Here is a 13605-nt window from a genome sequence, read left to right as displayed (position 1 = left end):
CCTTTTGTGTCCAGAAAACTCATATCTAGTAAAATTGAACTGAAGTTAACATAAATCTGAAGTTAAATAAAACGATGCATTTTTTGCACACGGAGAGGCAGAGAAGTTTGCGCAGGACAAGTTTCGAAAGTTTTCACCTTAGTCTTCAGTACAGTGCGTATTTGTTGTAAGAATATTTAATGAAATTATTTTTTAATGACGTAAGAAGCAATATAATCCTGTGGACCTATTTGATAATATGCATTTCAGAAATGTGCACTGTATGCATCAAATCATTTAAAGATTTTTATTTTATTTTATTTTATTTTTTTTTTAAAGTCCTGGAGGAATTTGTCGACGCTGTACTGGTGAGATCCCAGACGTTTATCTTTGTCTCCGTGCCCTTTGCATCAGGCCCCCCTGGTGCCTGGCCGCTCGGGGTTAGACCCGCTGAGCAGAACAGGAGACAAGGAAGAGGGGCCGCGATGCAGTCTGACTGAATTACTTACAGCAGATAACCGTTAGATAGGTTACAGTGTAATCCTGGCTGGGTAAAGGCCTGTCCTGGCCGATAAATTGTTTTGGGAGAAATATGCTTTTCAGTAGAGCTCTGCAGGCAGTGAAGGGGGGGGGGGGGGGGGGGGGTTCTCATTGATTTTGGTCGTTTCCCCTTTGCTCTCAAAGGACCAGTTTGAAATCCCCACTCAAGGGTTGTTTTTCAAAGGCGGTTGAAGAGTCTTTGTTCAATTCAGGCAGCCGTTAATAGCTGAAATTAACATTTTTGTCACTGAGATAAGGATGGATTGTTTCATAAGTTTCAAATGTATTGTCCTTTTTTATTTAAAAAAAACCACAGTACCTTATTTTCATACTTTTGTGTTTCAGTAAAAGTTAAAAAAAAAAGCTATAATACGCCAATTGATGTTGACCAAATTTATGCAAGCACATACCTTCTCAGTCGCATATTTGACTCCAGTTGAATCCAGCATTGAATATCTTTATCTTCCACGATACATGCTGTATGATTGCGCAATCTTTGTGGAATGTAGGTCTCTGGTTCATAATGGCAACATTGTTGCAAAGTGAACACTGAGGACACATTACTTGCACAGGCTCTTCTGAAGGTCAGGTAAAGCAGCAGAAGAGGTACTGACACAGCGAGCCTCCAGTGAACCTATGCCGTGATCACCTGTGTGGGTCAGTAGGTCTACCTGGCGAGATTACAACTTTCCTTACCTGCGTCGTCCTCCACTGAAGGTTTGCTATGGCCTCCTCCTGAGGACAGGTTAATGTGAAAAGGTATCCCGGGGGAAATTCATCAAATACTGAAAAATGTCTTGGGTTATGCAGTTATGCTGTACAAGACTTGGGCCCTGTTTCACAAAGCAGGATTACTGAGTTATCTAGATAACTGCGCTGAGTAAAGGCCTATAAGCAATATAAGCATTTGTACCTTTTATCAGTACAAATTCCAGTGCCCATTAAAAACCATCTTTATAATCCTGTACATTCTTGTATTAAACCTCAGTATTTGCCCCAGTGGAACAAGAGCTCTAAGCATCATTGTTCAGCGCAGGCAGTGTGCCCAGTAAAAAGGTTCCATTGTGTTATTTTGAAGATGATGTGCGCATTTGTACCAGAAAATGCCTTGAAAACATTGTAGTGGTTTTCGGCTCCCCACAGCTTTGCATGTAGCGGCTGTTCTTCTGACAATTCGCCGCGGATGTCAGGGTTTCTGAAACGTGCGGTTTTAGGAATTGTTTGGGGGGCCAAGGGGAATTGGGGTACCGCCAGTGAACCAGGAGCCATGGCGAGCATTCCTTTCGCAAAAATTTTAAAATACCGCTTTGTTTAAAACACGCAGAGCAAATGCGAAAGTCATGTTTTATTTTCTTGAGCAGGCTGGTGAATTTGTGGATGATGCTTGTTGGAGCCACAGGCTCCCTTGCAAATGTGATATATTGACTTCCCCCTTGTAAATAAGTTACAGCACTGCTGGATGTTTCTGCTTCCCAGTTTTCTGCACTGTGAGGTCTAGGAGACTTGTGATTTTTGTTATTTTCTTATTGTCTGTCTGAAGCCATTTTTGGCTGGCAACTCCCTCAAAATGATATATAAATTATTTTAGGCGCCAGTTGAATTAATCAATTATGAATTAGTGCCCAGTTTTTTCCCCTCCCGAATAGCTCAGCTATATTAACGTTTGTAAGTGTGTCTTCCGATTATATACATGCTGTCCATGGAAGTTCAAATCAAAGGCAGTTTCCATTTCATTGTCATTAAAGCGCAAATGGAATTTGAAAGTTTAAATTTGATGTGCTGTTTTTCAGATTGATTTATTCTGAGTGGTTTTCCACTGACTGTCGATTTAAATGTATGCATGAATACACTACCATGCAATGTAAGGGAGTTCCCTCTGTTTTTAACATTCCACAAATGAGTACCCCACTCAGTGTTAGAAATGTGACATTAATAGACACATCCTAGGCCTTGTTAGGTCTGTACCAGGCAGTTTCCGAAAACATAAACATTCTGAATTTCAAAATACAGTTCCATTAATATCCCCAGTGTTTTTCAGTCACAGAAAAATACAGTGTCCTCCCTCCTGCTATCCACAAAGACTATATTTTCAAGACTAGGCTTGATACAGTGTCAGATACTATCTAGCCTGTAGGTAATCAGAGCACTAATTTAGTCAGGAAAATGGTAAGCATTGTTGGGCTGAATGGCCTGTTCTCATCATTATGTTATGTTATGTAATTGTTAGTAAACTATAATTTGCCCTGAGAACCTACTCCACTGTGTATTCAGCTTTTAACCAAGAAATAACCACACTACCAAGGTGTTTTCTGTTATGTCCTGTGAACACCCTTCATTATTAACTGCTTATAATTTGATTGGTTTAGGAAATATCTGTATTCTAATTGTCATTAAGAACATTGTTGGAAGCTAGATTATGAAGATTGTCACTGACATTTGGAAAATACCTGCATTTAGACGTATTTATGAAGTATTTCAAAACATGAAATAGAAAAATGAATTTCATGTTTTTGTGGGTTCTGCAGAGAATCAACTTGAAGCAAACTAATACACAGGCTTATCTACATGCAGCCTCATTCAAAGCGGAGATTAGTTGATTTAATCCAAAATTAAATTAAATTAAATTAAATTAAAATAGTGTAACTTTTTCTTAGTTGTTGAATGAACCAGATGTAGGCATGAAAATGGTCGAAGTAGCAAGGAACTCAATTTAGCCGAGATCAGCTGAACCAGAAAGGCTACGTAAATGCTGATGTAGGTCTACGGGAATATTTTTGAGTAGCCACTCACAACTCCACGGTGAATTTTTTCATGAATTCGATTATATTTACGTGCCATGTGCCAAATGCCATAGTCTAACGTTTATTTATTTATTTATTTTCACGTGTTATAAAGCTTCGTTTTCCTAGGTACCGTGCAATTTCTGAAAATACGCATGACATTGCTTAGCCATGGTAACAAGACTCGTTTCCCGTTTTTGTTGTAAAAGAAAAACAACTTGGTCCGTAATCGATTTTAAGAATAATATCTGGTATTTAATAGGGCCTCATTGTTATTTTATTTTTTTTACAGTCTATTTAAAAATGCAAAATTCTCACCTGCGTGTTTCCTGTCCTGCCTAATACTAAATGTAGAGAACATCAGTATAAATATTGGTGTATTTTAATTTTTTTAATTTTGTCATACTTATATCCATAGATTGTGTCCGCTGCCAGTTACAGTAGCATTGTCATGCTTTCTGTGTGTAGTCCTATAGCACAGGAAAGGGCCTACCTAAACCACCAATGTCGTCTGCAATATTGTGCGGGTATCCAATAAATTTTGGAACTTAGACGTGTAGTCTATCGTTCCAAACCTATAATTGTATGGGTCTAATAGTGGTCTATTCCCTTCCCAACATCCAACTCCAATTATGCAATTTGTGATTGGTGCTAATCAAATTTGTAATATATGCATATCAAGATATTAAAATTGACGACCATAGCTAAGTAACTGTGGAATAATTGACCTCAAGCTTTACTTGTATAATTTTGATTTGAAATTATTATTTTTTGTTCTGCTAAATACTTCGTGCATTCGCTTGAATCGCATCAAGTCATTAGCACACCAAATGCTATATCTCTGAGAGCAGATTATAACCAAATTCACCGGCGTGGAATTATTTTATTTGTTCCACACTAGAATACCAAAAGTTGCGTCGCAGTCTTCTAACTCGGAGACTTTGGGGAACATATTTGCGCGCTCGCGTTTCTCGCTTTAACCTGCTAACATCGCGTGCCCCTATCCGTTCCAGGGAATGATGGCACGCAACCTTTATTCACACATTTGGGCGGATAAACAAATGCATAATTAAACGCGTGCGCAACAAAAGGTCCTTGCTTGTAGGCTTAATGACACTTCTCTGGACTCACCTTGCAGACATGTGACCCGTAACCTGCACATGATTTATAGCATCTGTTTTCCTCGCGGACAGGTTTTGAGATTCAGGGTACCTTAAGGCGCCATGTGGTAGTAACCAGGCTAGTGTAGCCTATTTTTATTCATGAAACTATTGAAATATAGTTCCATATTGGCATCATTAATGTTATTTTCATAAGATTCCAAGACGCAGATAACGTGGAAAAAAAGGCAAACTTTACTGTAACTTTAACCGAATATGTCAGTTTGCCACAACACCGTTCATCCGATATATTAATTAAAGCGTGCATTTTACTGAATTAGGAAATGAATAAGTAAAATAAATTTTAGTCGTTAGGTTCTATATTAAAATTAATGGTTTAATATTTTCAAGACAGTGTAAATAGTGTTACCTGGGCATAGGACGCATGGAAGAAAACTATAGGCTATGTTTCTATTTAAAATACAATTTAAAAGACATGCTTCAAATAAAAAAAACAAAATTAACTTTTTGTACATTCATTTAAATACTAAGTTGCATTATTTTGAAGGAATCATTTTTTTAAATCGAATGATGTAAATGCATGCAAAGATCGAACTATCTTTGGCGGTGTTCAATTATTTAATAAAAATGAAATAATAATAATAATAATAATAATTTCTGAGTAAACAAACAGAAACCATTGTGAACATGGTGAACATGATATGATATGCTATTTTAAATAAATACAGTAGTCCATTAACTTAGTACAGGCTACAAGCTATTGTGTCAGACTGCACTGAAATGGCTACACTTCGGGTATAGGCTAACTAAGAGCAAAAGTATAGTGGAATATCGGGTTGATCAATACTGTTCATCTCGTACCAGGAATTTGCAGCAATGAAAAATGCCTTTCCATGTTACGGGTGCCTTCTTTGCTTGCCTTTCAGAGTTAAAAATGCACCCGACACGTTACAGCGGAGGTTAACAGTGGAACCTAGAAGAAAAGAAAAAACCAAAGATGTTTTGTATGCCGATCTTAGCCATTGGAGTGCGTTCTGGGGTGACTTTCCAGACAGATACGCAACAGTCATACATCTCCATCGAAAAGGCTAAAATATTTACTGGCGTTAGAGAAACAGAGGTAAGGCGTACTGCTTCCAGGATATACAATGGGAAGGGGCATCGGTAACAAGCATCTGCCCAATATGTTGCCCTCTTTATAAAGTGTCGGAAGTTGCACCGTCTTCGCCGCGTCAGCAAAATGATCCACGGCGCCAGGTCCTTCGAGTTCCGTGGATATCTGTCGTTTCAACTTATTCCTACGGTTCTGGAACCATATTTTGACCTGAGTCTCGGTGAGTTGCAAGGAATTCGCCAGACAAGCCCGCTCCGCGCTGCTAAGGTATCGCTTCATGTCGAACGTAGATTCCAGCTGGAAAATCTGTCTTTTGGAAAAGATGGTGCGCGTTTTCTTTTTCGCCATCACTTTGTTTTTCTTGCTGGTTTTGTTCTTCGCCGACCCGTCGTCACCACTGTCCCCGATGTCTGTTCTCGGACATGCGTCACTGGTCTTTAGGGCATCCTCCCTGCAGACTTGCAGAGCGCGAGCAGTCGCGTTGTAGCAGCGTGTGTTTATTTGTTCTGTGAAATGAAACGGCAGCACGTAAATGTATTGTTGCCAAACGTTAACGACTTTATATGGGTAGATACAATGCTCTGATACACGATATTGAATATAAGCAAACATAATCGCAGAGTAGCGATGCTACTTCATTTGAATCGAGCAATATTTTGTTACGCTGCCTGGCCGTGTCGACAATAAATTGCAGTTTGAGAAAGAACTTTAGCTGGGGGAAAGAAGTCATACCTGTTTTGTGTAGTCTGTAGTCGTTGTCGTGCCTGCGCATAATCTCGTGATCTTCGAGTTGGTCTTGAGAATCATTTTTGCTGTCCGCTGCGGTCGTAAGTTTGGGATGGCAGCCTGCAAATTCCTTGCTGTTGTGCTTCAGATTTAGAATATTGTCAATTGTGAATTTCAAGGGAGCTGGTCGGCATGGCGCCCCTTCTTCCTTGTTCATATTCTCCGATATTTTGTACGATTCCCTGCGCTCCGAGTTTATCACCGCGTTCCCAGACAGCTGCAGCGTCTTGATTCTCCAAGCACCATCGCTCCGCGAGTGGGTCCGTGTAGCAGCGGCTGACAGTTACTCTGTGAACCGGAAGAGCGTGGTTTCGCAGGCATCAAATGGTCAAATGGTAAACAGAATGTGGCAGCCAATTAAACGAGAGGGCGGGAGTTGAATGTTACTGCCTTCGTGCAACTGGTATACATGAGATAATTTACTAAATTACAAATTACTGTAATTTGTGCACAATCATAATTAATGCAGTCTTACCACGCTATACCACGGGAAATGTGGGGATTTTTTTCGGCACGCATTTCCCTTAAATGCGGAAATTAGGCCATTGACAATACCTGCTCCTCCATCCAAGTGTAAGCTTTCTGTTGGCTATACGCTTTAGTGCTAGCATCTTTGGCTAGCACCCCATTGAGGGCGGATTCAATTGACATTCCTCTCCCTATTTTATTACCTACGTTTAAACAGAATTTACAAGGAATCTGCACAACCGATTATTGATGAGTCGTTTTAGTCATAGAAGATTGTAGTGTTTACTACTATTGATTTTCTTTTCATTCACTGGTCGTGGGTGGTTGCTTGCCCGAAATTGCGGTGAACGCTTATTGCCCTATGCGCGTCTTAATTATAATCAATAGTATATTAACTGAGTTTTTATATACACTTAAACCAAATAAGCCCACGCGTTCTGTCGCTTACATATTAAATATGTTTGTTTTTCATGTAGCCTAGTATAATACATATATTAAATATTTAGACACGAAAGTGTGGTTTAGGGCTGGATTATTATTATTATTATTATTATTATTATTATTATTATTATTATTATTATTAATAATAGTAGTAGTGATATTATTACTTTATTCCAATACTTTACGCTGTTTTAAGTTTATACGTTGCTTAAGAACCCCTTAAGTAACCTACTCTGGCGTGTACCTCAACATAATACAATTCGGGTTGTAACTAGGCAGCTGTTTCATAGGTGACTTAGTCGATGCGCCTGTCTTAACGACTAATTGTATTTTTATTTATTTTTATTTTTCCATAGATTGCATTGTTGCCGTTCTCGTTGTTAGTGTTAATCAGTTTAACCATCAGGGTCCAAGTTGAACTATGCGGTTGTTCCCTGTACTTGGACCGGTACTTCTCTCTAGGGTTTTCGTCATACTTGTTCCTGGTTATGGTTATACACTTTGTTGTACGTCGCTCTGGATAAGAGCGTCTGCCAAATGCCTGTAATGTAATGTAATGTAATGTAATTCTAAATAGCAAACTTTTGACTTCCTACTCTATTATCCGTGACCAAATGCAGCCCTAGCAATTTTGTTTACGCTTAAGTGGTGTTTAGTGGTGCTTAAGCCCAAAGCAGACATTCTTAGAAAATAAGATGCCCTTTATCCTGTATTTTGAAAGGAATCTCCACCTGCTTTATTTAGCTGGGGTTTTTTTTATTTTTTAGATTAACCATAAACAAATAAACAAAAAAACGAATAAATGAGTTTATAATATTGGAAAGATCATGCAAAATATAGGGCTGTGCTGTGAAGTTCTTGTGCTACAAGAAATGTTTGAGCGGGGCAATGTTTTATATATTTTGTTACTTTTTTCCCCTTTGTTTTAATCGTTGGCTTTTTATTCCTCAAGTTTCTAAGTATTATTAATGAGCGCAGTCTGTCCTTATAATAATTACACAAAGCTATACTTGGTACTTTACTAATAGTGACAATACGTAAAGCATATGATGTATTCTCTTAGCTCTTAATGATCGTCAAAAATGTGGCTGGAACATCCACCGGCATGTGAAGGTGATGCTGCATGCATCCATTCTGCTCCAACGTTATAATTCTATTAATGATGGTGTTGCATGTAGACAATGCAGCCTGCAATTAACACAATATTGAACCTATATGTAGGCATATGGGTGATTCTTCTTTAGAACAGTGTTAACAGTGTTAGAATTAAAAAATATGTATATATAAATATTATTATTATTATTATTATTATTATTATTATTATTATAAATTCTGATGTGTGTATGTATATGTGTGTGTGTGTGTATATATATATATATATATATATGTATATATTGTGTGTGTATATATATATATATATAATACATTGTGTGTGTGTGTGTGTGTATATATATATACATATATATATATATATATATATATATATATGGTGTAGATGTGATGCTTATATACTGATTTGAATCAATAAGTGTCATTCCATTTATGAAAAGTTATTTTAAAATTTTTTTAATGTTTTTGACTGCTTGTCTGAAAACAGTGACTGAAAAGTAAGCACAGTAGACTGAGGTTTAAAGTGAGACACTTAAGAATTCCCTGAAGTTATTATAATTTCCGATCAACCCAAGTGTGGTTGATGTACTACTATCATTATAGTTTTAATATAATGGCACCAACACTTGCATACGAGGAAATGTTGCAGACAGGAAGTTTAGAACGCGTCGATCACCATGAGAGCGACTAATGGGGTGGAATATTCTTCAGAGAAAAAGTGTCCGCGTGGGAGTTTGGGCCGGAAACTGGGTCGACAACATCATAAGTAACGTCTTATTTTATTGGAGACTATTCAAATTGATACTGTGGGAAAAGTGACAAAGTTTGAAGACAGTATTTTCACAGCATTCCATTACAAAATAATGTTCTTATCCTCATCATAACGTACATGGATGTTCTGAGCCATTAGCACAGACGCTCATTAGGAAACAAACGTGTCCACGTACAGAGCATTGCGTACAAAAGTAGGAAAAATACACAAAAATAGAAAGTTTTTTCATTACTATTACTTATGTATATGATCATGGTCTTCATTGATACGTTTTGTATTCTTTGAAGGAAAGTTGTCTGTGGCCCTGTAAAGTATTGCAGCTATTTGATAAAAAAAACAACAACAACAATAATAATAATAATAATAATAATAGCCCACTATCCTTCAGTTCTAGACATTTTGCTCTTTAGGCTTAATATCATACAAGGCCAGTCATTTGTGATCTCAGTAAAGACACGGAATGGGATAAAGACGAAATTGGACAGTTCACGATAGTGGAAAATTCAGGCACTGGGGGCGACACTTGCGGCAACCCAAAGCCCAACGCGCTTTGCGTCAAGCTCTCGTGATATAAAATGGGAACCCTGACTATCCTCTGAGCTGAATGAGACGCGCTCGCCGCCTCCAAGTCTGCCGCCATTTGTCTCTTCCACTTATTCCTTCGGTTCTGGAACCATATCTTGACCTGCGTCTCCGTGAGGCTAAGCGAGCGGGCCAGTCCCGCGCGCTCGGACGTGCTCAGGTATCGCTTCGTGTCGAACGTCGACTCCAGCTGGAACACCTGACTCCTGCTGAACACCGTTCGGGTCTTCTTCTTGCGCCCCGAGCCGCGATCTAAAGACTCCCGTTCGGTTCGTTCTTCGAAAGCGTGTCGAGTTTCCTCTTCGTTGTCACCTGTCAGACCGCTTTCCGTTGGCTTGTCTGTGTCGTCATTAAGCCCCTCAGGCTCAGAACCGACCGGGGAATCTCGTTCGCAGGTTGTCAGATCACTGCAGGGATTATCCGAACATTGTGTACTGTGTAGACCCTCCTTTGGACCTAGAAAATGAGCGCACAACTGTGAATTGGCACGGCAACCTTTTTTAACAAAATAAATAATAGCGAATATGTTATCTGAAAGACAAACATCCAGTAGTCTCAGTTAAGATCGCCATAAAAATAAATCGTTCACCACGCATTTAAAGTTCAATCAACTGAATTAGTCACAGTCATAATCGTATCGTTCTTCCCAGACATTATTTAAAAAATTATTGTCCCAAGTGATGTAGCATTCTAAGGGCAAGTTGTGTATTGTCTGCCTATGTCTAAACTATATGCCTATTTTGTGTTAGGATGCGCCATAGATGAATCTCTGAATCTGCTTCAAACTTTTAGGGGTTAAATAAACTTTTTGACAACCCAAGCCAACGTGTTTGGGAAGCCTTTCACATTGAGCCGCAGTGTTGGTTTGAAAAAAAGAGCATCGGCGCGCCCTTGCTGCGTTGGTTAGTTTAACCTAATGAAGCACAAATCGCGTGCGGAGAGTCGCCAAGCGGCTCAATTATTTGGAGGTACCATTGTGACGCTGTCTACGTGCTTGCCATCCATCATATGGCAAATCAGCCCGTATCCCGTCTATAGTAGTAGTTTTAGGCGTCCTACGCAAAAACAAAACAAAAACTTAAGCTACGTGGTAAGATATATAGGTCTATTCGGGGCAGGGCTTTCTTTGCGAAGGATAATGTCCTCTTGGAAAATATAATTGAAACAACTCTTACTTACTCCTGGGCCTTCCTAAAGCCTTGTTGTTCAGTGTTGTTTTGCACCATTTTAACGACGAGTCGCGCTGGGGACGGCTGTCCGGTGGGAGTCCATCGCCGGATACTTGGTTGCGAAGGCTAACGGCACGTCCGCTGTGAGAAATATTTTCTTTGCGCCAATATCCTGTGATGTTGTTGCGAATATCGTCTTTTGTGTCCTGATTTCTGTTAGAGCCGAGCAAATGTTCGATGAAAAACGAAGAAACCCGCGGTGATATTGAATTCTGGCTGTCTGACGCTTTGTCGGGCATATTTTTTTTTCCTATTTAATTTCAATTTCGAAGTCCTCGCAGCACCCGCATCCGGTTACTTGGCGACGTTATCACTTCCACGTGCAGTAGAAGATCCCTTTTTGCGCGTCTTGCCAGTTCCGACCGATCATTTCAACTGTTTCTCGCGATGAAAGTCCTTCGAACAGCCACGGGTCGTCCGAAGCGCCGCGACGTAGGAGTCCCCCGGTAATGGTAAAGGGAGAAAAACGCGAGTCAAGTCCAAATGCTTAACAAGCACAGGGCATTCTGCGATTGGACGGTAGCGAACGGGATTACTCAAGAAAGGGAATTACTTGCAATGAATTCACTTCTCTGCTTGATAGCGTGCCTCGGGGGTAGAGGAATCATGTCAGCAAGAGGCTTTATTTGGGTCAATTAGGCAGCAAATCAAAATACAGATAGCGCTATCTTTGTCTCGAATTCCGCAGAAAGTGAAAGAGTTTTCGCTGAGCGCGCTAGAGTAGGCTACCTCCTATTGGCTACATGTGTCTCTGCATCTGGCCGTTAAAGGAAGGAAGGAAGAACACGCTGGACGCCCACGAGCTCCGATCTCCGTGATATTTCTTCATCTTTACAGCTTGTCTGATTCTGACTACGAAAACACACTGCTTATTATTGTTGAGCTTTTAAATTATTTAGCTACATCATACTACCCTTTTCTAACAGAGTTGTTATGCCCCGTTTTGTTAATTTTAATAATTAAGGTAGGCCGAATAAGTATTTTCTATTACTGAACCGCGAAATCGGTTTTATTTTTGTATATGTATTCTTCGAGCGTGACAAATTGATTGAACTTCTTATTAATTTTAAAGCCCACTATACAATGGGCGTTTTCTTCAAACATTTGTATTTTGTTTTTATAAATGCAATTGGAAGCCGCTCCTTTATCGTGCAAAATTTATTAATTGTATTTGTTTTTTCGTTAAACGTGTCCTCTTGAAGTTTTATTTTTGATGGAATAGTTAACGAGCTTAAATTAATTGTATGACATTATTAATATTTCAGAACGTGAGCAATTGTTACCAAATGCAGTAATCTTGCACATAACGTAACCAATTTGTTTTGTTTTTTTGTTTTTTCTGTAGGAATGCAGGACGAGTTACCGATGGCCTTTAAATAGGATCAACTCAGGCTGATCCTAAAAACTGTAAGTGTCCCTTCCACGTCGCGCACGTACGAGATACGGTGGGTACTAAAATTCGAGTGCAAGCGTTGGTTCTGCTGATTTTTCTACTTTGCTTAAGTCGCCTAAATATAAATTTACTGCGTAGATTAGACATCGTGTGATCAAGTGGTGACATGAATAGGCCTACAGAAGCCACTAGCTTAGAGTTAATCTTTTTTTTTAAAAATTTTTATTAGCTATATATAAATTCAAGAATTTATTATCACCTGAGTCACATTTGTTAAATGAAAATACTGAAAAATAACTACAACGTGCATTTAATTCTTCATGTATAGTACTAGTTACAAATCGTTCATAACATGCTTTGACGATATTGTTTTTTTGTTTGTTTATTTTTTGGCGAATATTTTTATTTCTGGGGTAATTATTGTAATAAGACATATGTATGTAGCCTACATATAAAATATAAAATTCATACACGTTAGGAATGGAGAACTAATGCATAAATACATCTCATATGTTGGACAGATGTATCTTAAGCTAGGCCTTGAGAATATATCCCCCCAATAGATTTGGTTTATTGCTTGTTCCTCATTTATATAATTATTGTAACTACATTGGTTAGACACTCACTGAAACTAAATGTGTTAGTAGTGTTCTTATACTGTATATAAGACTGAAATAAGACTGAAACTCAAAAGTCCTTATAAATCACATTATTATTTTTAGTAGTAGCAGCAGAAGTTAAGAAGATAAACAGAAGTCTGTAACTTTGTTGTTTCTACTAAAGTGTAGTAGAGTGTAAAAAAAAAAATGTGTCTCAGTGTGTCCACAAGACCATAAATTATGCAAAAACAGAGACATCCTAAGTTTCATAAAGCATGCCCCTCTCTTAGTGCACTTGGAATAAATGCATATGCTTGTCATAAATACATACACCTCTATGGACACATACACTTGAAGCTGAAAAGATCAATTCAAAATTATTGCACATGACACTTGCATAACCTGTAAAATGACAGGTACTGCTGTTAATCCTATCACTCAGTTCTGTTTCGTAAAGCAAAATGCTTTCTGTTTGTGAAAAAGCATTGGTGAAGAAATGCTCTGTCATTTTGAAGAGGGTGACACCGTGCGTTGACCCTCGAGCTCGGGTTCGAGCTCTGCACCCACTGCCTCACCCACGCGAGGCTGGCTTTAGTAGCGATCTCCTTTTGGCCTTTTCTCTCTTCCTTGGATCTCCCTGTGACTGTGATTGGACGCGATTAGCTACTTAGCTCGTATTTCTCTGTGTACA

At 38.8% G+C, this 13605-nt stretch overlaps 2 protein-coding genes and 1 long non-coding RNA gene across 4 annotated transcripts in view; 1 reads left to right on the top strand and 2 right to left on the bottom strand.

Annotated features, from left to right (window-relative positions):
• LOC118226910 overlaps nucleotides 1-13605 on the top strand; it is a 65585-nt gene that overhangs the window by 42321 nt on the left and 9659 nt on the right. For both annotated transcript variants that reach the window (XR_004765125.1, XR_004765124.1), the window contains exon 3: nucleotides 12268-12329. This is a non-coding gene — a long non-coding RNA (uncharacterized LOC118226910). The remainder of the gene's footprint in view (nucleotides 1-12267; nucleotides 12330-13605) is intronic.
• On the bottom strand, nucleotides 4706-6615 carry hmx4 (H6 family homeobox 4). The gene is made up of 2 exons (XM_035416901.1): nucleotides 6267-6615; nucleotides 4706-6040 (listed from the first exon to the last, which is right to left on the bottom strand). The coding sequence occupies exons 1-2, from the start codon at nucleotides 6475-6477 to the stop codon at nucleotides 5487-5489; spliced, it is 765 nt and encodes a 254-aa protein (XP_035272792.1). The 5' UTR covers nucleotides 6478-6615; the 3' UTR covers nucleotides 4706-5486.
• On the bottom strand, nucleotides 9122-11671 carry LOC118226908 (homeobox protein HMX1-like). Its single transcript, XM_035416900.1, has 2 exons — nucleotides 10873-11671; nucleotides 9122-10149 (listed from the first exon to the last, which is right to left on the bottom strand). The coding sequence occupies exons 1-2, from the start codon at nucleotides 11159-11161 to the stop codon at nucleotides 9530-9532; spliced, it is 909 nt and encodes a 302-aa protein (XP_035272791.1). The 5' UTR covers nucleotides 11162-11671; the 3' UTR covers nucleotides 9122-9529.

This window comes from Anguilla anguilla, chromosome 5, assembly GCF_013347855.1.
Source record: "Anguilla anguilla isolate fAngAng1 chromosome 5, fAngAng1.pri, whole genome shotgun sequence".
In the NCBI taxonomy this organism is placed as follows: domain Eukaryota; kingdom Metazoa; phylum Chordata; class Actinopteri; order Anguilliformes; family Anguillidae; genus Anguilla; species Anguilla anguilla.
This window is presented reverse-complemented; position numbering and strand designations above follow the sequence as displayed.

What these genes read in the sequence shown, in the direction of transcription:
- hmx4 (XM_035416901.1), bottom strand. Translation starts at nt 6,477, where the DNA reads ATGAACAAGGAAGAAGGGGCGCCATGCCGACCAGCTCCCTTGAAATTC. An exon ending in CTACAGACTACACAAAACAG is followed by an intron (nt 6,041 to 6,266) that starts GTATGACTTCTT and finishes TTCATTTCACAG; the next exon opens with AACAAATAAACACACGCTGC.
- LOC118226908 (XM_035416900.1), bottom strand. Translation starts at nt 11,161, where the DNA reads ATGCCCGACAAAGCGTCAGACAGCCAGAATTCAATATCACCGCGGGTT. An exon ending in GGCTTTAGGAAGGCCCAGGA is followed by an intron (nt 10,150 to 10,872) that starts GTAAGTAAGAGT and finishes CTCATTTTCTAG; the next exon opens with GTCCAAAGGAGGGTCTACAC.